Consider the following 27698-nt stretch of genomic DNA (forward strand, 5'->3'; position numbering starts at 1 on the left):
GGAGAAAGAGAGGGAGAGAAAATGATGTGAATGAGACATACTGATCAGTCTCTCCTACAAGCCTTGCCCCTGATGGGGGACCAAACAGACAACCTAGACATGTGCCCTGACAAGGAATTGAACTCGTAACCCTTGGCTTTGTGGGACAACACCCAACCAATTGAGCCATACTGGTCAGGGTTGGCTTCCTAATACTGTATCATATATTAGAAAAGAATGGGGCACCATTTTCATTAAGATGGCATTTGAGTCTTGAATGAAGAGAGAGGGGGAGCTAAGTGGGTGTCTGGGGAGTTAAGGGAGAAGCGCTCTAGGCAACAGAACAAGGTTCCAAAGCCCTTTTACAAATAAAGTTAACAACATCAGTGAAGAGTCCAGAACGGAGCCAGATGCCTAGCCCCAGCCCCACCCACTGCACACGCCAGCCCTGAGACCCTGGCGTCTCCAGCCAACACCTCCTCCTTCTCCCCCTCTCCCTCCTGCCCCTTCCCTCTCTGGTCATTATTAGACTGGAACTGGGTTGGTTTGTCCATGAAGCTCTATACACAGAGCCTCTGGCCTCTGAATTTTTCCAAAAACTGACATGCGTTGGGCATACACAAAATATCAATCTACTAACATAAAAAAGCAAAATAAAAAATGTTACTGCTTCATTAAATGTCCACAAAGTGTAACATGCCAACCAGCTTCATTTATGGTGTATTCATAAACTTTTCATCACATCTGAAAATAGCTGGTTAGATTTTCTTAGTAAAAATTTCTAAGTTGCCCTGATGATTTCCAAGAAATCACAACCTATTTTAAATTCAATGAGCTATTTATATCCAAAAAATTCCAAATAATTTTTAATCCTTCCACATAATTTTTACAACAAAACGTATATCGGTGAGGCACATAATATACATGCTATGACATGGATGCGTGCCTGGCTCTGTGCAAAGCTATGAGAGCAGCAGCAGGGGCAGCGGCTCCAAGCCTGGCTCAGCGCCCAGTGCCCCAGGCTCAGGGCTCCCAGAGCTTGGGACAGAATGAGGCCTCTGCCCAGCAAGGGCAATCTGTCCCGCTCCACCCACACACCCTCCACTGCACACCCGGCAGCAGGGCCACCTCACAGGGGAAGGGGCCTGCCTCCTGAGTAGCTGCGCCCCTGGGCAGGTATGGAGCACAGGGTGGAATGAGATGCCCACCCAAGGGCAGAGCTGGGCTTGAGCACAGAAGGGGGAAGGGGGGGACCCTGCCAAGGTCCCACAGTGACATGGAGGGAAGGGAAGGGACTGCTAAGGGAAGCCTTGGCAGAGAAGAATCCGAGGGGCGGTTTACGGACCTGAACACAGCAGGCACTGGAAAATTCCAGGCTTTGTCCAGTTCCCTCTCTGATCTGTTTACAGCTATTTACTGATGTCTCCCCCCAACCCCACTGCCGCCACCATTCACTAGGAAAAACTTCCAGGCCTTCACCCTCTTCTGATCACACCCAGGAACTCAGAGCACAAGGAGACACTCACAAACTACCTCACAAGGAAGCCTCAAAGGCGGTTCATCCTGCCCTCTGGGCACTGGGCCCTCTCCAAAAATATTAATGTTATCAGTATTCAAAAATATTAGTCTGATTACTACACCTCATTTATCATCTCTGGGTTAGTGACTAACTTGGCCAACAAGCCAGCTCATATGCTTGGTTTCAAATGACTTTGTCTCTTGGGGGGAAAAAAGTCAAAAATCATCATTAAGGATATTCCAGAGGCTGGGCGGAGCCAGAGCTGACTCCAGCACAGTGCTGAGAGGGGAATGGGGGGGGGGGGATATTGAGTGAGCAGGAGGGGGAGGAGAAAGGAAGGACAGGGGAAGATAGGAGAAGAAAGGGAAGAGGAGGAGGGGAGGCAAAAGGAAGGGGGAGGGGAAACAAGGGGAGGAGAGGGAAGGGAAGAAAGAAAAAGAGGAGAAGGAGGAGGAGAAGGAGGAAGGAGGTGGGGCGAAGGGCGAAGGGAGACAGGGAGGGGAGAGGAGAAAGACAAGGGCAGAAAAAGAGAGAAGAGGGAGAAGGAGAGGAGGGGAGTGAAGGAGGCTGGCACAGCTAACCGAGGTTTCCTGAGGGCCTCTGCTGAGGGGGCGCAGTGCATACGAAGGTGTAGAATTCAGGGCATTTACTACAGTCATACCTAGCAGTCTGTCTATTCATTCCTTTATTCGTAATATTTGTTGGGTAATGCTCTGGCTGCTGTCTGACAATGAAAGTAAGGTCCTTGACCTCAGGCAGTTTTTATCCTAGTGGGAGAGACAGATAGTGATTAACAAGCATATCATTTCAAATCATATCACCGTATATCGTATCATATTATATATGATTATAATGTGATAGAATGTAAATAGTTTAAAAGGACTATGTGATGCAGGAGGACATTTAGGGTGGTAGGTATGCACACACATATGCAGTCTGCAGACACACTGGTCTCGGGCACCTCTGTGGCGGCAGCTGGGCCCCCGAGGAGCAGTGGCTGCTGAAGTCAGACACAGTCACCCACACGTGCACACGCCACTCTTCCTCTATGGAACACCTTCGTGCAAAATAGCATGCAGCGACCTTGCTCACTGAGCAGCTAGGCAGACAGTATGCCGGACATTTGAGAGCACCCGGACTTGTCCACGCCACACCATTACTGGGCCAGAAGTCCTGCTCCTGTTGCCTGTTACCACCTCCGTCCCTCTGGCGCTCTCGGGGCTCACCTCCGCGGGCACCAGGCCCTTCCTGCACCAAGCGAAACACAGCTGGGCAGGGTCTCTCTGTCACCTGCGAGGGGATGATGGCCCAGGACATCCTACGCCGATGTTCTTCTGCCTTTCCCTCTGGAACGTGAGCACATTTTATAAACACACGAAGTCTCTCTTCCTTAACTGGCATTATGCTTCCTCCCATTCCCTAATCTCTCCAATTTTCTCTTTTACTGATCAAAAGGCATCTTGTCAGTTGAAGGCTTTCAGATAAACTGTTCGATTTCAAACTACATGCCTGGTGAGAGGCCTCTGCTTCCTTTGCTCCTAAAAGTTTCCCAGTCACACAGTGGGAATCAGGTTGGTAGGGTGGTAACAGACCTGGGTTCAAATCCTGCCTTCCCACTTGCTACAAGGTCATGGAAACATTGTGTGCCTATTTCTTGATCTGTAAAATGAGATACCAGTTCCTAACCGAGAGATTAAATAAGGTCATGCATATAAAGTGCTTAGCACTGAGCAAGCACTACTTGAGTAAGTACCCTAATAAATGCGACCTAATTAATAACTCAGCAAGGTCGCTTTTGAGCCCTCTCCCTTTCAGATGCAATTTGACCATGACAGTGCATGGAGCTTCAACAGGCAGGCACAACAGTCCCAATCACGGACAGGCCACCTTCTTGCAGCCGGCACAGCATAGCAGAGAGCAAGGAGGAGAGGCCCAGGAAGCCAAAATCAAGCGTTTTCAGGGGTGGAGGTCATGGCAGAAGTTCTGAGGACCAGTGAGGTCTCATTTGCTGTCTCCTGGGCAGTGTTTCCCAACGTGTGGTCCATAGAATCCAGTTCCATGGGGTGTCTTGCCTTTTCCCCATACTCCTTCTGCCATAAAAAAGTACCATTGTCCAAAAATAGGGAGAACACTTGGGTGAACAAATCAAATAGCTTTCTTTACTGTAAAACTTCTCAGAACCTTCAATACATGAACAGGCACTAGAAGGTCTCAAGCAGCTATAGTACACAGAATCTTCCAAATTCCTCTGACCACTGTGATGGTTAATTTTATGTGTCAACTTGACTGGGCCACCAGGTGCCCAGTTATTTGGTTAAACATTGTTCTGGCTGTTTCTGAGATTCACATTTAAATGGGAAGACTGACTAAAGCAGATTGCCCTCCCTAAAGTGGGTGGGCCTCACCCAATCAGTTGAAGGCCTGCACAGAACAAACAGGTTGACCCTTTCCCGAGTAACAGAGGATTTCTCCTGTCTGACTGCTTTCATATTGAGACATCAGCTTTTTCCTGCTCTTGGACTCAAGCTGAAACATCCGCTCTTCCTAGGTCACAAGCGCGCTGACCTTTGAGCTAGAACTACGCTACACCACACGACCGGCTCTCCCGGCTCTCAGGCCTCTGGACTTGCTAACTCCCCCTGTGGACCTTAGGACTTCTCTACAATCACAACTGCATGAGTTAATTCCTTAAAATCTTTTTATATATATAAATGTGTGCGTGTGTATGTATTCATACATACAGACACACATACTTTTTTGTTCTGTTTCTTTGGAGAACCCTGACTAATACAACCACAGAAACCTTCTTTCCCCCCAAGAGCATCTTGCAGTTATTAAATTCCATAAAGGCTTCAAGGAACACTGCAGTTGAGGGTCAGACTCTAAGAGGCCCCCAGGCCTCTGCTCTGGGGCTACCTGCAGCCTACACTCGGGGGTGCTCTCTGAAGTAATGTATCACTGTGGTCCCCATTCACCATGATCTCTTTAATCTGAAGTCTTCCAGGCTGAGAAGGCCCGGACAGGGATTAAGAAAGCATGCTCTTTCATGAATGACAATTCCGGGTCTGTTTTCAATTTCTCCTTTTGTTCCCTTCCCTGACACAAGGAGTTCAGTGCTTTCCTCCTCTCGCTCCTCCCCTATGAATACCTAGGGCTGTGCTAGCTTCAACAGTGGCCTGGCCCTGACCTGCATTCACGACAAAGGGTGACAGGAGCCTTTCTTCTCAGACAGGCAACTCCTGCAGGAGGGCCAGATGGCAGAGCTGGCAGGATCCGGAAGGGCGAGGACGGTGCCCTCTCTGAGGTGTTCAGTCGAAGCAGAGACATCTCCCATCTCTGCAACTTGGAACCAGCGGCCCTCTGAGGGGCAAAAGGGCAGAGCTCCATGGAAGAGGAGATGGCCCCAGTTTCCCTACAGAGCCTGTAGTCCAGCCACACCTGGGTTCTGGGTTCTAGGTTCTAGGCCAATGGCTCCCTATTCTCCAATCCACAGGCTAAACCCCACTCCACTACCACCCAAATTTGTGGGCCAATACAAGGCTGATTATTTTGTCAAATGAGAACATTTTTTAAATAAAGGATCAGTATATTTATCATTTCGTAATAACAAAACCATTTTCACAGCCCAGATGAGGAAGAACACAATCTCGGAATAAAGGACAACCTTCTACTTGACGTGAGCGCTTCTGGAAGGCTCACGGCATGGCTCTGCCTTTCCCATTTTGTTCTAACCTCTAACAGGCTTCCGGCTGGCATTTCAGGTCCATCTGCCACTATCCAGGGCTCTCTGTCCCCATGCTGTACTTTTCTCCCCAAATTACATTCTTGGCTTTCAATCTTTGTATTCAAAGCTTATTCTAGCCCTGACCAGCGTGGCTCAGTTGGTTGGGCGCCATCCTGCAAAGCGAGAGGTCACCAGTTTGATTCCTGGTCAGAGCCTGGCTTGCGGGTTCGGTCCCTGGTTGGGGCACAGTGTCAGAAGCAACCGATCAATGTTTCTCTCACTTTCTCTTCCCTCCTTTCCTCTCTCTCTAAAAATAAATAAAGAAAATCTGTTTTTTAAAAAAGCCTATTCTATATCTCTTTCTCAGAATGGTTTCTCCAGAAGTTCCCTCAGAAGCAAAATGCCAGAGGAGGGGAGTACAAGACAAGGGGAATTAGTGCCCCCTTTTAGGGCTCCCACTGCCAGGCTAACTCTCAATAGCAAACGATGTGCTGGGGATGGGGCAGGAGGGATTCCTTTCTCTCCTTTTGCCTCCAGCTAGAGCTCATTTGGCCTCCCTGGCCAAAGCCGCGTGTGTTCTGCTGGGTAGTTTGCAGGTTTGGCTCGTAGGACAAGAACGTTATAGGCATCTTGCTGGGCCATTACTTATTCTGCACGGAACAGGAACTGGGCCTGACCCGTGGCCGCCACAATTACCCACATTCCCCCTGGACACCCGCAGAGCCCCCACTGAGTTTGTTCCACGAAGTGGTGGCAGCTGGTCAGGAGCAGCAGGGTGTGACTGTGAAGTCAGGAGACCAACTGTGACCAACTGATATTTATACACCCTGGTGAGCGCCGTCCCCTTCAATGTGGTCACCTTGGGCATCTCCTCCCAGTTCCCGGGGATGCTGTCTTTGGTCAAAGCATTTTTGGAGTTCCTCTTGGGAACTGCCTTTACAGCCCGAGTACCTGAGCAACAGAGTCACACCCTCACTTTTCTTTGTAATCAAAAATCGCTTTGCTCAGCTCTGTCAACCAGCTAACTCCCCACACCTGCCTCCAAATGACCTTGGCTGCCTGAAAAATTAAATCCACCTCAAAGAAAGAAGATTAACCACCCGCGGGCATATTCAGAGAAGATGGTGCAGACCCTGACGGCCTACCAAGGAGGAGCGAGGGATGGAGCTGCTGCTAGACCCCGCTTCCCAGGGAGCCAGATCTCACATTGTTGGAGACGTGACCCTCACATGCACCGAATGAGCAGAGTGTATCATCCATTCCCATTATGCAGCTGAGAAATGGAGGCTCAGCGACTAAGTGACTCGTCTAAGATCACAGATCTACCAAAGCGGCCGCTCTAGGACCTCAGACTCCACCCCAGAGAGCTTCCTGTTGGATCGGTCAAAGCACTCCATCTGTTCAAAGAAAGATGTGCACACTGATTGTAAAAAAAAACACCCAGCCAGTGATCAGACCACCCAGGCTCCTCCCCATGCGCACAGCCACAGGACTGTTTCCTCCCGCATGAGCAGCGTCCGGCTCTTTGGGCACATCTGTATGTAAAGAAGGTAGACTGGAGCCAGGGAACACAGGGGTCCTGGTGGTAACTTCAGTCCCTGACCTCTGACTTCAACAAGACACTCTGGGGCTTCAGGTGTCCATCTGAAAAACAAGGATTAATATAATCCCTGCCCTACCTGAGCAACTGCATCCTCTCTGTTACCTGTGCGTTCCCTCAACAAACAGCCAAGGACAGACTGTATCGAGTGCCGGGTGGCGGCGGTAACATGGAGCTTAGCAGTCAAGCAGACCCGGATTGGGGTCGGACTCCACTATCCACTAGTTGAACCCCCGCGCAGCCTCTCTGGGCCTCAGTTTCAGCATTTGCACAACACGCTGCGGAGAGCTCCTGCTTCTGGGGGTGGTTGTGCTTCTGGTGCCTGGACAGGCTCACTCTGAATGAGATGCCCCCACCAATGGTTCCCACCCCATGAAGGCCTCCTTGTTGCCTAGGGTGGTGCCTCTGACCCCTCCCCCCACCTTTGCCCTCCTCTCACCTGCTGGATCTGCCAAGGCAGGGAGCAGCAAAGCACAGATCGCCCCATTTCCTGACCACCTCTGAACCCCGATGGCAGGAAGAGCGACAAAAAGGAGAACCAAACCATTTCCAACAAAGAGAGGAACGAACACAGGGGGGATCCCTTGTCATCCACAGGGGTGTCCAGCATAGTGGACTCTGGAGGTGGACTCGGGTTCAAATCCCAGCTTTGCCTTTTATTAGCTCTGTGACTTTGGGGATGCTCCTCAACCTCTATGTGCCCCCATCTTCTCATCTTTAAAATGAGGGAAATATATGTGCATAGTTGACAGTACAATTGAAGTTCAAAACAAAAAATAGGTAAAGGCAGTGCTGAGCCTGATGCAGAGTAAGCACGCTATGTGTGTTAGCTGGGTGAGTGATGGAGCCAATCTTCCAAAAAGTGCCGGCTGGCTCAGGGGGCGTTGCCACCCATTGGAAAGATAAGTGAGGTGATGTAAAAAAAAAAAAGTGACAAAATGTCCGATGAGGCTCCGCACAGCCTCGCCATCTGCTCCCCACTGATATGAAATGAAGATGTCTATTCTAAAGGGAGAGAGCCGACCACACAGTGCTCAATATCCTGCCGGCTGATACATCTATAACATTCCAAACAGGTCCCCTTACCGCTTACATGCCTCTAGCGATGGAGGACTCAGTGCTTAGATTGTAGTCCACTTCTGAGTACCAAACATCCAAGTTAATCAAAGACCCTCTACACAAACTGACTTTACACCAAATAATTCTATTTTGGAATTCTTCTAAAGCCAGCAACTTCACCTTCTTAAAGAAAAATACTAATCTGAGAGTACCGCCGAGATTCCTAGGGCCAAGGTCAAACCATGCACATTTGCTGACACCCCAGACTGCTACCTGGCACGCCGGCTATTTTGTGTGGGACGAGTCAGACTGCAGGGGGGGAAACGCAGAGCCGGTCATGCCAGGGAGTTCTGCTGCCTGGCCTGGCCCTGCAGGACTGGCTTGTCCGGTGCAGGGAGCGGGGTCTCGCCTTCTGCGTGTTCCAGGGTCACCCTCTACAAGCCCCTTCCCAAGGCATCCCTAGGACAGGAGGCCCCAGGCCCCACAGGCAGCCTCTGGAGGCACGAGTCTACCTGTGACCTTGAATCCGAAGGCCCTGCCAAAGGAATAACAATGAGAAATGTCACCAGACGCAGCTCTCTTTGATGTGTCCCAACCTGGGGAATGGGTGTCAGAAGACACACAGAAAAGCCAGATGGTATTTTCCAGGGTCACGGTCCACCGTGGAGAGAAGCCGAGGGCCCCTGTTCATGTCCTTTCCCGAATCATCTCTGCCAGGGCGGCCGGGTAGGAGCACGGGAGGCCAGGAGACACAAGATTAATGGCTTCCCGGGCAGGGGGCATCCTCCAGTGACTCCCTGGGCCTGGGTCTGTGAGGCGTGAAATGTAGGAGGGAGCTGGAGAGGCCAATCCTTGCCAAGCCGGGCAGAGCCTGGCTGGGCCCCGGGCGCCCCTGCGGCTAAGACCCCACCTGGGTTTGTGTCTGTGGTGGTGGCCGCTAGCAGAGGTGCCCCTGGGTCTGGTGAGAAGTGCATGGCAGGGGACGAAGGGGAGCAGGTGGCAGGAGCCAGGGCAAGGACAGGACCCTGTTTCTAGAAATCATTCTGTCTGGACACTGCCTTCTGGGTTTGCAGAAGGACCCTCTTTTATTTCAATGCTTTTCTTAGGAGGGCTTGTCAGTCTGCTTGTGTGCTTTGATTTTCTTAATTTTTCAATGAAAATTGTTTTCATTAAGAATACATACTTACATAGGATCAAAAGGGTAAAATCAAAAGTAACTATCTTTCTCAATCCTAGTTTTCTCAAGTAGATTCCCCAGGGGTGACAAATGACAGCGTTTTGGGTCTCCTTCCAGAAGTTTCCAAAGATTATACCTAGCAATTGAAACTTAAAAACCATCAATGTAATTTTACTGTATCCAGAGTGGGACAAAAGTGGGTTTATAGTTAGTTATGAGTACTTGAAACCGTTTATGCTTGTATTCATATTTATTAATTATTGTATTATTTTCCATAAGAACAACTGTAAACTACTTTCGCCCGCCCACCCAGTATTCTGTTCAGCTACCTGTTTTTTCCCACTTAACTCTATGTTGCTTATATTTTGGTATCAGTCCAGATGGACCTATGAGGGTCTCTTTTTAATGCCACAATATTTCTTCATCCCCTGTCTCATAATCGCGGTACCTTTATTCTCCATTAGCTGGAAAAAACATAATGAACTCACAATTCAGTAATACCTCAGAATGAACTCGCAAACGGCCACAGCCACGGTTACAGAGAATGTTCGGGGCACGACTGGCTCTGTGAAGTCCCAACAATGCCCCCGTGTGAGCATTTTACAAGCATTATTTTATTGAATTTTTCTGTAACCCTGTAAGGGAAGGATTATTATTTCAATTTTCCCAATGAGGCCAGCGTGACACAGGGAGATTAGGTGACTTGCCCAAGGCTACACAGCAAGGGTAGGGGGCAGAGTCGCCAGGTGAATTAAGACCTGTCTGACATCAAAGGGCCCGCCCTCTCCTTCCTCCAAGGAGCCCTTCTCTAGCCTCGCCAGCTGGGCCGGCCACGTTTGCAGGCGCGGGGGCACTGCCAGACCCCGATGCTGACCTCAGCTGAAGGGTGGCCAGTCAGGCGCTGCCCTTGGACTTGGGCTGCAGTTAGCTGGGATGCTGCCTGGGAGCACCCACAGAGCTGGCAGCAGGGCACTGCGTTCCTGTGCCAGCTTGGGGCAAGACACCAGGGAGGCCACTGTGAGCCAGGCAGACTAGATGGTCTTTATTGTCACACAGCTGGTATCTCCCATCATCTCTTCCACATCCCCCAGGAACGCTAGCTCCTGTGTCTCCCCTTCAGTCACCAGTTATGGAGAACAGCTTAAAGAGATGGCCTGGGGAGAGAAGCATGAGGGGGTCAGCGGCCCGCATCAAGGGACAAAGACAGAGGAACCATGTGGAAGAGAAGGCCACCTTGCCAGGAAGATCAGCTCATCCTACTTCCTACCAGCTCCCATCTATTGGGACTCTTTTAATTCTTTGATTCATTAATATTTCTTAAATTGGAATTGGTTGTGTCAGTCTGTCCAGCCCTCCTCTGGTTCCGTCTGGCTCCGGCAGTCTCGCAGCCTCGCCTGGCATGGGGCTGGTGTGAGAGTGGCAAGTGGGGTCTTTGATCTGCGCTGCTCGACCCTGAGGCTCACAACTCAGGGCCACAGGACCATAGGGGCACCTACTGAAGCTGAGGGCAAATAGAACTTACATGCAGAAAGATAGGCAGTGGGTGCCGAAGTGCTGGGCGGGGCTTAAGAGGCTAGGGCCTGGGCTGAGCTCTGCACGTGAGCTCCAGGATGCAGACAAGGACCCATCTGTTCAGGGCCTCAGTGTTCCCATTTGTAAAAGAGGCCGATAAGCCTCTTGGGTCTTCCCCAGCCCCCATATCCTGTCTTCTTCCTCCGGGAAGTAGCAAGTCCCACAAACTGGCCATGCAGGGCCCTCTGGGGTTCCCAGGGGTGCGTCTTTAGAACGGAAGACCCAGTGAGGAGGCAAAAGGTGTGAGTAGCTGAAAAAAGCACTTTGCACAGTGCCTGGCTCATAGTGGGCATTCAGTAGATGTTAGCAATGGTGACTGTTGTCACTAGCAGCAAGAGAGAAATACAGTGACACAGGCCTAGTAAGACAAAAGCAGAAATGCAGGGCTAGTATGATGGAGAGAAAGCAAAGAGTGGCAGAATCAGAGAAACTAATTTAGTCTGGAGCGGTCAAGTCGACCTGTCCTGGGCACCATCTCTGGCCTCGTCTGGGTGGGCGCCATAAACTGGAATCCAAAGTGTCGCCCAGAGAAGACTGCAGCTATGGAGACCCTTGCCTATGCCCTCCTGAACCCCCCTCCACAGATCGCCCCCCCCAGGTCCCCTGCTGCTATGGAGAGGCCTCTGATTCAGATCGTGCAGGTGTCCGCTGTATGTGGACACCTGCTCCTGGTCCAGCCCCTCCTTGGAAACACTGCAGACTCCCCAACATGCAGCCCACACCTGGCCCACCCTCACCATGGGCCCTGCCCCATGGACCCTCCTCCGGGCCTGCCCTCCGCTCTCCCTGTGGGCACAGCTTGGCTGCCGGGGATCCCTATTTTATTGGACTGCTCTGATCCCATGTAACTTTTCTTCTTTGCAATCAAGATATTTCATGCAACCTCGAGATGTCATAAAATGTAAAAATGTTTTAGATAGCTACATTTACAAACCTCACAAAATGATCCACTGACAGACCACGTGTAACTATTTTTGTTACTATTACAGGGGAGTGCCTGGCAGGTCAAGGCTCAGGAGGTCTCGAGGGGTGGAGGGGACCCGCAAGGCTGATGGCCACGCTCACACCCAGGGGCGTCTACTTGGAGCCACAATAGGGGCACTTCCCAGAGCGATGAGTGCCTTCCTGTTGAGGGGTGTCTGTCTCTAAAGGAGGGCAGGTCAGATCCCCTCCTGTGGCCCCAAGTCAAGCCTAAAGGGTCTCCCCTGGGGACTGCTCTGCTTGTCAGGCGTGGAGCTGGGGGTGGGGTGGGGAGCAACGTGCTCAGGGAATGCAGGGGATATAAAACCTCAAACGCTAAGGCAGGTCTGCTAGGTGCTGGCTACAGCACCTCCCACATGTCCCTGTGTCCCCCACCCACACCCCACCTGGCACCTTGAGTCTGGGAACACAGGGTCCCAGCACAGCTCTGCTCCATGTGCATTCTGAATTAGCAGCAGCAGCAAGAAGAGCAGGGCTTGGGTACCCTTCTGGCTCTGGACCTACTGACAGCTGTAGGCAGCCCGCTAAGAACTGCAGCCAGTCTTCTGAATGCAGTTACAAGCTCTCCATCCGGGCTGCAGGGATGGCACTGGGCACAGGGAAACGCAGCGGCCGTCGGACAAGGGTACACGTTAGGGGGCCTGCTCCCAGTGCAGGAGCCATGGCCTGGGACGCCTCAGCCCCACTCTGGGCCCCGAACCTCTTGGATTCCCACTTTACTGCCAGGTATGTCTTGGGGTGAATTAGAAACGTGAAGTTCAGACTTCCCTCAGCCCCTCAACCAGGCACCGTTGGCCAGCGAACAACCTGTACAGGTAGCCCCGCAGCAGTTCAGCCACTGCACACATTTTCTCAAAATGTGTTCAGACCTCACATTTTGAAGGCTCCTCCAGGCCTAGGCCTGCACTGAAGATTCACAAACGCATCAGACCCAGGCCCTGGAGGGGCTCAGGGTAAAGGAACGACTCTGCGGAGAGGTGGGAGGGACGGTTTAATTCTCGAGGCTGCTCCTCCTTGGCAAGGCCATTTCCAAGGGCATTTCTCAACAGACCTGGGATTCAAAGAACGGAGTGAGACCCCGCCGCTGAGATTCACTCTCCGGCGTGGGTGGCTGGCAGCCCAGGCCACCACTTGGAGTCCGCAGGCCTGCGGCTCGCTTACCACTGCGGTCGGGCTGGCCGGGAGCTGAGTGTAACAATGGAACTGGGCCTCCTGATGCCAAAAGCCTGAGCCTGAAGTGGTTTCCAGGGACCTGCATGGCCCCCCCTGCCTTGGCACAGCCCTGCTCGAGGGGCCTGGCGCACTGGGGCCATCTCCTGGGCCTGCGGTCCTGGGAGCCGCCGACCAGCGGCTCTCAACTTCCCACTTTCCCCTGGCAGCCGCAGCAACTGCAGCTCGGCCAGTGCAACCCCAGCTCATGCTGTCCACAGCACGTGTGCTAACTTGGGAAGGGTCTGAATGTTCCCTCATCTCCCAAAGCCAGAGGGGCCCTTGCCTTTGTGGGCATGGCTGCACCCACCGCCACCCCCACGAGCATTTTCAGGAAGAGGAGCTGCCCCCTCACATGATCTTAGGGACCCACCACAGCCACCTGCAGAGCCTCCTTTTAGCCTGGAGCTTGGAGGTTCTTAGCATCTGCCTTGACCTCACCTGTCCCGGTCTCACATGTTCAGCCAGGGTGGCAGCTGCTGTGGCCCTAATTCCTCACAGGGCCTGGGGGACACTCCTCTACTGGCCTGAGGGATTGCACATGCCTGAATATGTGCTTATCTTTTGAAAAACTAGTGTTTTATGCGACCTGCTTTTAGCTACAACAGTTAAACCCCATGGGCAAGAGTCCAGCAGGGAAAAGCAATAACCTTCCCCCTGAGGCATAAAGCTCACATTCCACCCTGGGAAGGTCTCCATTCCTTTCCCACTGACTTTGGATAGTGCCATGCCTGGGGCCAAGAGGAGGAGATACTCAAAAGAGCCAAAATTTATTGAGCACTTACTGTGTACCAGTCTCTGCTTTAAGCACTTGATGGTGATCTACGTTTCTTTATAACAACCAGGAAATTATTGCCAAGCAGGGAATCTGAGGCCCAGAAAGACTAAGTCACTTATCCAGGGTCACAGAGCTGGGATGTCACGCAGCCAGGCAGTGGGGTGGTGGTATCGGCTTAACAACTGGCTGGAAGAGGGGGACTGATTGGAAGCATTTGCCAATCTCCATGGTGGATATCGTCCCATTGTGGCCGGTTTCCAGCAGCCAATGTGACACCACTGACATCATGCTCCTGCAAAGAGGTGGTCCCCTAACACAGCACCCTGTAGTATTCCCGCCTACAGATACATTAGATGCAAATTCACTTCAAGACTATAAAGCTAAGGGTAGTCAAGTATTAGGAAGTAATGAGCTTTGCATCCTTATTACCACTGTTTTTAATACAATGTATTTAATTGTAAGTGTATAGAATTTCATTTTTAATAATGTTTATATTTAATCATCAGCTCACAAAATTCCTGAAAATTTAACAATCAGCTGTCCCGAGCCAGTTTGAGCTGGTTCCAGCATACCACCGGGGCCAGGATTTAAACTCAGTCCATCCTGGGCCAGAGGTTTCCTCCTAACCACTCCACATTCTGCCCCCCAGAAGGACGTGGACGCCCACCTCGCCAGCCAGCTTTGCCCCTGTCGATCAGCAAGGCCACAGACTCCTGGCCTCCTGGCCACTTCCCATCTCCCTGGGCTAACTCCACTAATACCCATTAAGCTCTTACTCTATACCAGGTACTGTTCTGGGCACCGGGGACACAGAGATGAGTTTGTGCTCTGGGAGCCCATAATCTAGTGAGAAAAGATAAGCACATATTCAAGTCCGACAGATTTACAACCAGTCAGAGGCACGGGCTAGGCTCCAGCTGCAAGGAGAGAGAGATCTATTCCCCTTGGAAAGGGGTCTGGGATGGCTTCATCCAGAGGGGCATGTGTGAGCAGGGTTTTAAAGGATAAATAGAAGTTCGTCAAGCAGACTGGGGGTTGGGGCTAAGCAATAGCACAAAAGGAAAAGAATAGATCTGAGGTGCGTATTTAGATAAAAGCTGCCCAGACTGAGGAGGGAATTGGACAGGGAAGAGAGAGGAGGAAGAACAAGACGCACTCCATGGCTCGGCTGGGGCTCCTGCGTCAGGGGAGGGAGGATGGGAGAAGCAGGCTCGGAGGGTGGCGCTGCAATTCCATGTTGCGTGTGCTGGTGTGAGGTGCCCCGTGTTGGTCACCGGAGTTGGACACTGAGATTCAGACACAGGGGTCATTGAGAGCAGGGTGTGAGAGAACAAGGTGGCAGCATGAGACAGGGGAAGTGCAGGCTGCGGAGAAAGAGGGATTCAGCTGTAAGATGCTGTTATGGCTGACTCGGAGGGAGGCGGAAGGCACGGCAGCCCCTCAGGGAGCCCCTGGAGGGTGACATCAGGAAGGCTCCCTGGAGGATGACACAGGCTGAGGGACAGTTCTCCCATCTGCCATTGCAGAAACGAGACATGGGGCCCAATTTCCCCTCCCACCTCCACCCTGAACTTCCCCTATGTGCCGTCCACGCAGCTGGGAAGGGGCATTCTGAAAGCCACAGTTAGAAAGCTGACATTCCAGACGCAATGAGCGACGTTGAACATGGTGGTTAGGAGAGCAGGCTCGCGGCCCGACTGGCCCTGAGCAAATCCCAGCTATGTGACCCGGGGCGAGTGACTTAATGTCTCTGTACCTCAGTCTCCTTACCTGTCAAATGGGTATGCTGATAGCACCCACTTCACAGAATCGTTGTGACATGACACGTGCTTAGGGCAAAGCCTGGCACATAGGAAGTGCTCAGTAAATGTCAATGATTGCTACTAATACTCTTATTACAACTGCCCACCTCTGACACTATAGCTTATTTTTAACTTTCTTGTCTGCCTCCAAACTTTTCTTCCAGCAAACCCTAAAATGATCCCCAGGGACTCAGGTGTTTTGGAGGACAGAATCTAAACACAAGTACCCGGCTCTGAAAATGTTGCTGGCTGCATCGCTTCCACATGTGCAGTAGGTGGAGGGCTTTCCTCAGAGGGAATGCGGCCCGAGCACTTTCTTCCAGAGCAGCTTTCTGCAGCAGGAACCCTGTGCTCACTCCTCCAGGATCCTGCGTTTCTGCCGGCTCACCCACTCGGATCCTCCACACTCCTTCCCGTCCTGCGAAGGCTCCGTTGTGGCCCACGAGGCGCAGTGTCGCAGAGGACCTGTAGGGGGCTCTAGAGCTCTTCCAGTCCCCATACTCTGGGCTGTGAAGGTACACGGCTTAAAACAATGCTGTGTTTACCCTGGCTGTGAAAAGAAGCTGGGATTCACTGGTCCCCCATTAGTGAGCCCCAGCGCATCCATGCTCCCAAATGGCTGTCTCAGGTTTAGCACCTTGTCCTCTCTACTCCGCCCTCTAACACGGATTGGGGCAGTTTCCCCACAGCAACCTAGGGGATGCCTTCTGCGGGAAGGCGGGGAGACACCACTGCCCTGGCTTCCAAAGTGCAGCAAGAGTAGCTTCAAATTGCTGGGGTCTCAGGTTCTAGCAGCCCAGTCCCCCACCCACTTGTCAGGGAAGCATCAAGCAGAGACAGGTTCCTGAAAAGGCTGGCTTGCCCTCTTCCTCCCTAAGGCAAAATTCAATAGCTTTTGGTCCTGTGTTAGGAGACCTCATTTGGCAGATTTACTTACCTAATTGCAACTCTATCAATATGTCTGGATGACAGAAATCACTTGCACCCACTAACTTCTAAGGATATGGTCAACTGAACAAGTTAATACTGACAAAAAGTTAAAGATAGTCATTAAAAAGAAACAATTTGAAAACACTAAACACATGATCGTTCTTTTGGGCTTCATCAAAAACAGGAAAAAAATAAGGTAAATGTGTTTCTTAATCAGAAACACACCCAATTTAAGAAAACCCATGGGTAGGTTTGCCAGATTTAGCAAATATTGCTTGGGACATGCTTATGCTAAAAAATTATTTGCAGTTTATCTAAAATCCAAATTTAACTGGGTACCCTATATTTTATTGGGCAACTCTGCCTGCAAGACTGAAGATATAGGGATTCATTCAGAGGAAATTTCCTATTCATCACCCCCCTCCCAAATTTTAATTCCTCCTCTAATCCCCTGTGTTACATATGGAAAGCCAAGCTACACTGATCGCATTAAACAAAGTAATCAGTTCAAGCACCCCAATCTTAACTGCTGAGGACTCTCCTTGTGAGGTTATGTCAAAGGAATAAAAAGTAACTTCCAAAAGATAACATCAAGAAATTAATAAGAAAGTGGAATACTTACTGTATACCCACTATGTCCTGCCACTTGTGAATTAACTCAGTTTAATCTCCACAACAACCCTGGGAGGTAGATACTATTAGTGGGAACTAAAAATAGTATCTACAGGTCTAATTTCTGTAGTTCTTGCAAAGGCACGTAAATTTCTGGTCAATTACGGCACAGGGAAAGAAAGGGGAGGGAAACCAAGAAGGATGCTATCCCATCAAAAAACCTGCTCATTCATAATGCAAGGCCAGGTCTGTTGCTATTTGGTTACGTGCCACTTACACCGGAAACTGTCTTCGTTTCAATAAATCATCACTGGCTTGGGGCATGGGATTGCAGGAGAGAAGTGGGTGGGAAACCCGGAACAGTCTTCAGTAAGTTGGCCTCACAACTGAAGGAGAGGTGCTATACCCCCGGATAATAAACAGCTCACTTGCTGTGAATAAAGACACGCTCAAGCCATCCCAACACGCGGTGGCAATGACAGGCAGATTCCAAATGTTCTCTATAAGAAAAAAACACCCTTTCTCCTAATCCTTCTTAAACTCAACAAGACTGATTGGTTTTTATTATTCATGAATTAATTTTTTACTCAGCGTCCAACAAGGGAATTGAAGCTCTAACGTCTCTCACCGGTTGAGGGGGAAAAGCAGTTCTCGACCTGAGCAGCATGGCCAGGCTCTTGCTGGAGCCCTTGGGGGCAGGCTGTTTTGTTTGTTAAACCAGTTAATAATCAATTAATAACCCAAAGCTTTGGGCTGTTTTGTTTTTTAGAAAAAAATTGAGTAACATAAGCAAAAATATTAAAGTAGAAAAATATAAAGACCCCTGAGGGACCCCAACATATTAAGTGCCTTCTATTATATTAGGCTGCCTCCTATTTCCAAGACACATACAAAAAAAAAAAAAAAGGTGGGGGGAGATGAGGAATGAGAGGCAAAAACAAAGGCAGCACTGATTTCCAAAGTAACGTGCAGATGGGCAGATCTGAGTCTGGGAGGCGGCATGAGGAGTCACAGAAGGGCTCACTCACAGGATCCAGAGCGACAGCTCCCGGTTCCCTCCCTCTAAGCTCTGCCTCCAGAGGGCAGGTTGAGTACTCAGGAGCAGCGAACAACAGCCTCAGAGAAGCTGAACGGCCAAACAGGCAATCAAGGGTGGCGAGGTGACTTTGCCTCTCTCTTCACACAGTTCTTTCCCGGCTATTCACATGCGCCAAGCCATAACACCCCCCCACCCCGCCCCCTCATCCTCCGTATGCCTTTGGTCTGCAAATCGCTCCTGAGATTGCAGCCAGAGGAACCAAAGAATTTGGGGGGATCGAGAGGCAGAGCATTGCATGGGGCCTCAGAAGCTCGCAGCGGAGGGTTCAGACCTGACACAGCATCCTTTACAGGACACATTCCTCTCTTCCTGGTTCAAAGGCAACACACCCAGCATTTCTCAGGGGCATGGGGAGCATGTGGCCAACACCGTGTTCTCTTCTACCGTCTGTTCCTATTCCAGAGACCAGGTAGTTTCAGCTCCTGGAGGAATTTAGACATGCATGTTTATATTTGCAGAAAAACATTTATGTTCGGGGAAAGACACAGCAACCCTTCTCCGGTTACTATGAGAAAACTGGTTATGAGAATTACTTAGCGCTCTTGGGGAGGAAGAAGCTGCAAGCTGTTATTACTGTTATCATAATTATTACAACCTTCGCATGATTGCTATTATTTCTGTAAAAGCGGTGTTCTTTCTGCCAAAACTTGTTAGCTTGATTGCTTAGGTAGACAATGTCAACGCACCCAAGAGACAAATGACAAAGAGTGCAGCTAAAAGGAAATGTATACACACTGCACTCTGCGTGTGTGCTGAAGGGATGCTTCACCATCAGAAGGGAACGTCTTCGGCCGATCGATTAGGAAGGCAAAAACAAAAGAATACACCAGCTCATTTACTCTGCATCCACCAAGGTCCCAAACAAGGCCTCAAAGTGCCAGGAAGTGAAATGACGGGAGAAATTTAAAAATTGGTTATGAGTAAAGTTTCGTGCTTCCTGAGAGCCTCACTCACACCCCCAGTCCCTGTTGCCTTCTTCATCACATAACAGACGTGGCAAGCCTGAGATTTGCCTGTAAACGGGGGCCTTTACCCTCAGGTTTCCACCAACGCATGTGTGCAGACCACTGACAGCGTGTCAGGATAACTGATGGCCGAATCGGACAGGGCGGGGGGACAGTCACAGGCATACTACTTTGGGACTTCACCCAACTAAGCATGCTCAGCCCCTCAACACAGCTCGGACACACCCTCACACTCACACACGCACGTACATACACACGTACAGGTAGACACGCACACGGACCCACACACCCTATACTCCTTCTTCCAAAACATATAAAATCCAAGAGGGATAAAAGGACAAGGGCAAACTAGAGCAACTTGAAATGAAAATGGAGGGGAAAAAAATAAATAAAGACAAAGGAAGGTGTTAACTTGTAGGACATGAGAGAAATCGCATCTAAAACATCACCCCTCACACCCTCCACCTTCCCACAGCATTTCCTTACCAGTTTATTCCTTTTTTCTTTGCCTTTCGGAAACCAAGAACACACAACAAGGATAGTGATATGCAAAAACCATTTTCCAGGTATCTTTTTTAAAAAATGCACACCTGGTTAAAAAAATACCAAAACTATAAATCTAAGTAAATATAAATTTTTTTTAATTAACGAGAAGAGGAAAACAGAAAGCTAACTTATAAATTCAAGTTAATTCAAGCAATTTTTTAAATACCACTCAGCATTTGGCATTTCGAAACTCCTAATTTCCTGGATGAAAAAGCTTGACTCTGGTACCTTACATTTTACAGTTTTAATGCAATCTTTCGTAAACACTGCTGGTCCGGCATGACGCTGGCTGCTGCTGTGATTGGCAAGAGAGGACCCTGATATAGTTTTAAATGAAAATTGATCAACATTTGAAACCAGAAGATAAAAACAAAAACCATGTTGGAGTTTGTTTAACTGCCTTTTGACCTCTGGATGAAATGACATTGAGAAATAAAATAACATTATCCAGAAAACCATTCCCAGAAAAGGCCCAATCCTAGAGATGCTGAATGACAATATTGAATAGAATATTTTACAGTCCTAAGCAGGGGGGGAGAGAGAATATGAACTTCTTTGGGACTAAAATGTATACAGGTTAAAAAGACAAAAAAAAAATATTTTTTTGTTTCTCTAACCCCCATGAAAACTTCTGTTTGGGGTTTATTTTAACCCCAGCTCATACAAATCTGAATTTAAGACATTCACCCAATAGATTTTTTTTTTTTTTTTTTTTAGCTACTGTGTCCAGTTCCATACTGAAAGTCCCATGGGAAGATTAACCAGTGCGACTTTCCTCAATTTAAGAAAACATTTGACCCTTCCAGCTATAGACTGTTAATGGCTACCTCCAGGGAGAGAAGGGAAAGTCGGGGGCCCAGACCAGTAGGGCCCAAGTGCTCCTGTGAGCGTCGCCCTGTTACCCCAGAGAAGGACAGCACTGCCCTCACACTTCCTACGGGCCCTGTGCGGCCCTCCCTGGGCCAGAACGCTGGCGAGGCTCTTAAAAAAGGCTGAACTCCTCTGGCTGCGGGGCCAGCCTGCCCTCAGGTCCCTCTGAGCTCCCTTTCACACCGTGGAAACCCCCCACTGGAACATGGCCCCTGCTCGACCTCAGCCCAGGCCCGGGGCACCACAGACAACAGGGGTTGTGTTTAATGGGCAGAGTCCCTTGCCCCCTCTTTCTCCCGTCCTAAAGGGGATCACACCGTCACACACTCTTACACACTCTCACACCCGCACGTGCGCACACAGGCCCCCCAGGTGGGTGCTCTCCTGGGGACGGATGCAGCTTTTGATGTTGTGGGGTTCAGAGATATCTTCTACAACAGCAGCAAGACAGGGCTTGCCACTCCCTTAAGCCACTGCTTATAAATAAAGGTGCCTTAAGATCTTTTCTATTTTAATCCTGATCAGTAGAGAAAGATGCTGTAGATAGACAGATACAAGTGCATTCCTAGGAAGGGGAAAACATAAAGACCATGCAGCTCCGTGGTTCCCCACTTATCCGGTTTGTCAGTGTCTTGTAGAGGTTGGCGGGGGCTCTCTGCTCCGGGGACATATGGAGCCTGTGCTCTCCTGTGGCTCGCCTCCCCACAAGTCCCTTCCCGAGTGGGACCACTGGCTGCCCAGCTCTGCAGAACCCAGGAGCCCGGAGGCGGTCATGGCCCCGCCCACTGAGCCTCAGGAGCACTTGCTGGAAGTCATGTGCTCTTTAGAGGCTGGTTTCTTCCAAGAAGGGCCCCGGAGCCACAGACTAGCATGTATCCAAAGTCTTCCTGTCACATCCTTGCAGTGTGCCGTGGAAGTGAGGGAGGAAATGCCTCAGAGTAGCCTGCCACACAGGGTCACACTGCTACAAGAGGCAAGGGTCACTTGTCCAATGGCCTAGGCAAGAAATGACTCCCCAGCTACTCACCTTTCCCAGACGCTGCCCTGTCACCTGCTCTGAGGAAGAGGTCTGGCCCCACCACCCTTTACCCAGGACAGCTCTGCTATTGTCCGTGAAAGGTCAGCGGCCTTACCAGAGGTGGGGGCAGGCTGGCCCAGGGAGCGTTAATCTGTCCGGCCAGCCATCAGAGGGTCACTGTGATGTGCAGGGAAGTTGAGCATCCCAGGGCCCCAGAGCTGAGCTGTTAATTACATTTGCAATTATAAACACCACCACCTCCCTGCACAGGGACCAGGCCACACCAGTCACGCCAGGGGACAACAGGGCCAGAGGAAGCCTACAGGCCCCATCTCTGAGGAATGACCATGTGTGATAGTTCCTGGGGGTCTGGGGCTGCTGGCACTGAGAAAGGGCAACTTAGCAGAGACGGATCCCTGTCAGGGGTCACAAGCATGTAAGGCCTTAAAGGATTTATGCCTAGAGATCAGCAAATGGCTTCAAGGACAGACAGGCAGGATGCAGGCTCAGATGTGTCTGGTTCCAGCCCATCCCCAAGTTTCACCCTTCCTGGCTTGCTGGCATGGTCCGTGGACCCTCTCCTTGAAGCCCCCTGCTGAGCCCACGTACCCTCTAAGAACTAGGTATCTGTGGAGGACATCAGAGTTTGAACACTAAGCCGTCTCAGGGTCCCCTCGGAAACATTCAGTCAAGACAGAAGCGCCCAGCAGCGCTGTAGAAAGTCCTAGCTAATTCTGGGCAGACCTCCTGGTCAAGCTGGACAAGCAGTTGGAGGGCCTCACTTTTGGAAGAATGGAAGGAGCCCCATGGCGGCTGGTAGGTGTGGGAAGGCGTCAGCATGGGGTGTTCAGGGTGTGGCTTGGATTTCACTTTGGAGGAATAGGTTATGGTCTAAATACCTGCTATTCCTTCTCCTTAAATTAGACCCACAAATAATTTTAATCATGTTGAGGCAGCTGCTAAAGCATTTGGGAAGACAAGTTCTAGAGAAGGGCATTGCAGAATGGTGTCAAAAGCATCCTGCTCGTGTTCTTTGTCTTCCAAATTCTCAGGTTTTGCATCCCGCCCTTCACACAACCGACTCCATCGCCCACCCCCAGTGCACACACATTCTCAGTGTTTTCCTCTCCCTCTCACACCTCCTTCCCTTTGGCCTGCAATACTTGCACAGGTCTTTCCAGTTCCAAGTGCTCAAAAGAAGCAAGGCATTTTGCAGAGGACCGAGGAAGTGGACAAACTTTTTCAATGACTTTAGATTATATTTAAAAACCCCTCGGCAAAACGTCCAATTATTAAGAACATGAATAAAGTATGCAGGACAAAGTTACAAGGGCCCCCCTGAGCTGCGGGGGGGGGGGGGCGGGCACTCTGAGTAGGCAGAGTTGTGACATGAAATCTCTATCGCAGCCACTTCCCTCGCAGCGCTTTCCCTGAAAAGTCCCCTCTGTCCTTGTCTCTCAGGCTAAATATAATATTTATTGGTGGGCCATGTTGTTTCCTCATATATACGTATTTTTAAGAAAGGTCTCTTCATATGTCCCAATTACTGGTAAAATAAAGGATTGTTTCTAAAATAAAGGGAATGGGGGAACTAGGTAGTTCTGGGAGGAAATTTCCAGCTGATGTCAGGATCTCACTGAGCTGGAAAGGGCCTTCCCTGGGAATAGGGCCTTCCTCATTGACCTGCTGTTTCCTCCTAGTTTTACCACCCCTGGGTCTGAACAAGCCCAGCCGCCCATCACCCATCCCCTTCCATGGCGGCCGCATTTCCAGAAGGGTGGTGGGCACATAGGGTTATTTCCTAGGGCCCCTCCCTTGGAAAACCAAGACTAATGTCCTCACTCTGATTTATATTTGAATGTACCATTAAAAATTAATTTCCCCCTTTGTTTTTCTCTGGGTCACTGATTCTGAATTACCATGTGGCATTTTTCCTACGTGTGAAGCCACATATTTTACCTTCAGGACAATTTGTTCTTTGTTTCTTTAATAGCAAAAAGTGGTCACTGGCAGCACCCCCCCACCCCCCCGTTTTTAGGCCGAGGGGGTCTCCAGCCAGGCAGGTTAGGGATACATTTGTACACAGGCACACGCAGGCTGGCACACGCAGGCCAGCGCACGCGCTCCCACTCCAGCTGATTATATATGTACATAAAATATTGATTAGAAATGGTAATGGAGTCACCTACAGGATTGGCTACAGGAAAATGAAAGTGAAGGATAGAAAGGTATGAATGTGTGTGTGTGTGTGTGTGTGTGTGTGTGTGTGTGAGAGAGAGAGAGAGAGAGAGGGGGGGAAGGATTTCTCACCTGGGAAAGTGAGAATAACACTGAAGCATTAAAAAATGCTCTCTGCCCATTAGCAGGTGAGGAGGGCTGAACTGTAGTCACTGAACCCATGGGTTTTCCCAAGTCCAGGCATGCCGGTTAAGCCACATGGGTACAAACAGCATGCACAGAGCATATGAACCCACTAATGTATGTGTTCCCCAAGAAACACCGGCCCTGGAATGAATGGATTTGTCCTACTGTCCTCCCAACAAACCAAAAAATGCTGTCTTGTTTTATTTTGCTACCAATGGCTCTACAGCCACTTGTCCTGAAGCACCGGGGCCAAGGGCAGAAAGCTGCCTCCCCGCTGTACCAGCCTCTGGTCCCCCCGGCAAGCTCGTCCCTGGAGAACAGGTACCCCTGAACCACAGCAGGTGAAACACATCACCAGCAGGCACACATCTGTACCTGGGGCCAGCTCCACAATGCACGGGGCACTGCACAGGGATGCTTAGCTCCTTGGTGGAAACAGCAGGTATATTTATGGGTTTACCTGTGCCCCATAGAGTGAGAAGCAAATTCTTTGCAAAGCAAGGGGCAGGGAATCCAAACCACAGCCAGACTTACTTCATAAATGATTTCCACTTCAAACCCCTCCCAGACACCCAGGACCTCGGCTCCCTCATTCCCTTTTGCTGCTTCCCTGACATTCCCTCTTTGCCCATATTTCTCCTCAAAATCAAGCCAGGGTTGCCGTCAACTAGATGAATCACCCAGCTGCTAAACCCTCCATCTCTCCTTGCTTTCTGGTCAACGTAATCAAAGGATGGTATTTCCCCCATTTGAATGTTCATATTTATTGTCTATGACTTGAGCCAGGGACACATACATAGATATTTCGAGCTCCACTAGAGAAGTCACCTCCGGCGAGAGGGAGCCTAAATAATTTAAATGACCACTATTTGTAGCTCTTGGTAGTTTTATGGGAGAAAATGCCCCACGAGCCTCAAACATTGTTCCCAACCTCACTTACCCACCCCGAGGTTTCTTTCGCGGCTCCCACTAGCAAGCGCCTCCCGGCACTACCCCACCCCCACCGCACCGCCCGTACACGCTGGGAGCCGCGTAACCTTTAACCAGAATGAAAAGCCACTTTTCAAGCTGATGGAAATCTGAATGCATTATAATTAAGGATTCCCCTCATCTCCCAACCTCCTCGCCACCTTCCGACACTCTTGTCTAAATTCTGGCGGTAGTGAAAGGACCCTCGCCCAGGGAGCTCCGAAAACTAGAACCAAAAAGGTCAGCGCGGAGGCTGGGACAGTTCGGTCATTGACAGGAGATGCTGCTGCGAAGTGGCCTCCTCTGTCACGCGTGGTCCGCCCGGGGTGGAGGTAGTCTGCACAGCGAGGGGGGCGGGTGAACACACTTCCTGGAACCCCGTATTAATTATCCAGCGTACTTATTTTAGGGATGTTCTGGTTCTTGAGGGGAAGGGTTAAAAAGATGAAAGGAGGGTGGAAGGAGCAGTGACTTTGGTAGTTTAGTTAGTTTCAAAAAAAAGGAGAAGATAAAGAAGGAAGAGCATGAAGTTGAGCAGGTCCGCGAAAACCTAGAGTTTTCATTTTATTATTATTTCTTAAGCCTTCCGAACGACCCCTCTGCGTGCTCCCACACCCAGATGCCGGGACACCAACCCGGACGCGGCTGGGCGCGGGGCGCCAGAGGGAGACCCGGGCAGGCACCCGGGCAGGCGGCTTCGTCGCCTAGGGTCCTGGGAGGGAAACCTTAGAGGCCAGAGCCAGACCCCTGCGAGCCCAGGGGTGGGTGCTCGGGGCAGCCCTCGTCATTGGGAGGATCAGTTCTCCACTTTCCCACTCCGTGCGCGAGCGCGCGCACTGCCCAAGCCCAGTGACCCGCGGTTCCTGGGAGTCCGATTCCTCAGCCCTGGCCGCCACCTACGCCTACACCGCCGGGACCACCCCAGGTTCCCTCCAGCTGAGCGCAAAGCTGCCCTGGGGCACGGAAATCTCGCCTGTCTGCTCTGCCGGGCGCAGCCTCCTTCCCAAACCCGGAACCAACTTTGCGCAGGGCCGGTGTCACGACTCCTGGCGGGATGCGGGCTCCGCTCTCAGGGCGTGCGGCCACAGTGTCCCCCGGGCGGTGCCGCCCGCACTCCTGGGGCACGGCGGCTCCGGAACCTCGCCGCTTGCGCGCCCTCGGGGCGCCTCATTGGGAAGCGGGGCGAGGCTGTGCGGGCCGCCTGCAGTTTCCAAACCGGCGCAACACCTACGATTTCGCCCCCTTGCCGATCATTTTTTATCTCCAGTATGGAAATAAATATTAAAGTCAAAGGGCCCGCAGGGAAGCTTTCTCAGACAGGACAGGACCTCTTTGCGACTTTCCCCGCACCTGTTCTGGGCTTGCCCCTCCCATGCCACAGAAACTCAAATTATTTCCTCGGCGTGAGAGAAAGAGTGAATGAGAAAGCGCTGCTCTAGAAGTCAGAGTTTGCAAAGGGGGATGGGGGTGCGGGAAAAGTTAGATGCAAGTCACCCCCAAGAAGGAAACTCAGGATGCGCGTGGCTTTCCCCCTCCAACATTGCCCGAGTGCGTCCGTGGTCCCAGCTACTTCAAGAATGCCTAGAAGATGACCTGCGACACCCAGGACAGAGACAGCCCGACAGGCAGAAGGACAGGCAGAGAGACCAACGGAAAAGCAGAGCACCTACTGGTTGTGGTAGCCGAGGGGGTCCGGGATGCAGAGTTCTGACACGTCCATCAGGCCCGTTTTAGCATTCCCAGTTGGTAGAGAAGGACCGCGGGGAAATCACGCGGAAGAGCGAGTGAAGGGCACAGGCGAGGTGCGAGCCCGGGCTGGGGCACAGTGCGCGGGAGAAGGCAGAGTGGGAGGAAGCGCCGTTGCGGGGCGAGAAGGAGGCAGAGAGCCGTGCGCGCTCAGCCCAGCGCTCCCACTCCTGCTCGCACTCCTGGCGGGCAGAGGGGACAGGGAGCCGCCGAGGCGGCTCGGGCACCAGAGACTTGGAGCCCACTAACCCTACTGTAGCTTTAAGGCTGGGAGACTGATGTATGGTTTGGCTCCTATTGGCTATCTCTCAGGGGCTGGACTTAAAGTGACAGAATCAAGCTGGGGTGGGGGGAGGGGGGTGAGCCTGAGAGACTTCAATGGAATCAGGCGCTCCAGCGAGGTCCCCACCTCCTGAGGAGCAGGAGGACAGGGCTGTGCGAGCCGCAAGGCCTGCCCTCTCACCATTAGAGGAAAACAATTTTTGTCCAGCTGGCTCTTGGGACTGGGGGCGCGGGCTGGGGGCGGGGGGTGGTTTGAAAGATTTGCTGCTTATATACCTGCCACCCTCCATCCTATCTTTTTAACTGGCCAGTCTAGCAAACTCACCTCTCAGCCTTTTGGACTGGGTCAGTTTTCTAGATTAAAAATGAGTCCCATTTCTCCACTCTCACACCAAGGAGAGGCCTTAGAAACTCGTCTTAGAAATTCACAGCCTCCTACCTGTGTTCGTTATGCAGAAGTGCAAAGGGTCAGGCCAGCAGGTGAGGCACAGCGAGAGGGAGCGGAAGAGAAACGATTCCCTGCCCAGCTCCCCTCACCTGGGCCAGTTGGTTCTGAACCACTTTCATATGGCTAGATGCAGGGTGTGCATCTATAAAATGCTCTCTGGATGTATAAAATGATACGCTCCTCATTGGCAACTCTCAGCAATGCACCCAGGACATAGACACAGGCAAATAAATTCTCGTCCGCTTAGAAAAATACAATAGTGGTTAAAAACAACCAGCCTAACTGTCACATCCACTTTGAGGCCCATAAGTAGACACTTCAATATACACACCTGAATCCCCAGCTTCGAACACACCTGCATCCCTGTCTGCTGCTCCCTCCACGAACCCGATTGTTATGGGCTGCCACCGTACCAATGCAAGCTATAAGTCATGCCCCAATTCTTCTTC

The 27698-nt window shown here is 50.9% G+C and overlaps 1 protein-coding gene across 1 annotated transcript in view; it reads right to left on the reverse strand.

The window, feature by feature from the left end:
• The window catches only part of ESRRB (estrogen related receptor beta), a 99909-nt gene extending 73416 nt beyond the window's left edge, over positions 1-26493 (reverse strand). Inside the window, exon 1 of the mRNA XM_054567231.1 lies at positions 26444-26493. Within this exon, the coding sequence (XP_054423206.1) occupies positions 26444-26493 (50 nt within the window). The remainder of the gene's footprint in view (positions 1-26443) is intronic.
• Between the last annotated feature and the right edge of the window lie 1205 nt (positions 26494-27698).

This window comes from Pteronotus mesoamericanus, unplaced genomic scaffold (assembly GCF_021234165.1).
Source record: "Pteronotus mesoamericanus isolate MK-2021 breed Mesoamerican mustached bat unplaced genomic scaffold, CSHL_Meso_final contig_182, whole genome shotgun sequence".
NCBI lineage: Eukaryota > Metazoa > Chordata > Mammalia > Chiroptera > Mormoopidae > Pteronotus > Pteronotus mesoamericanus.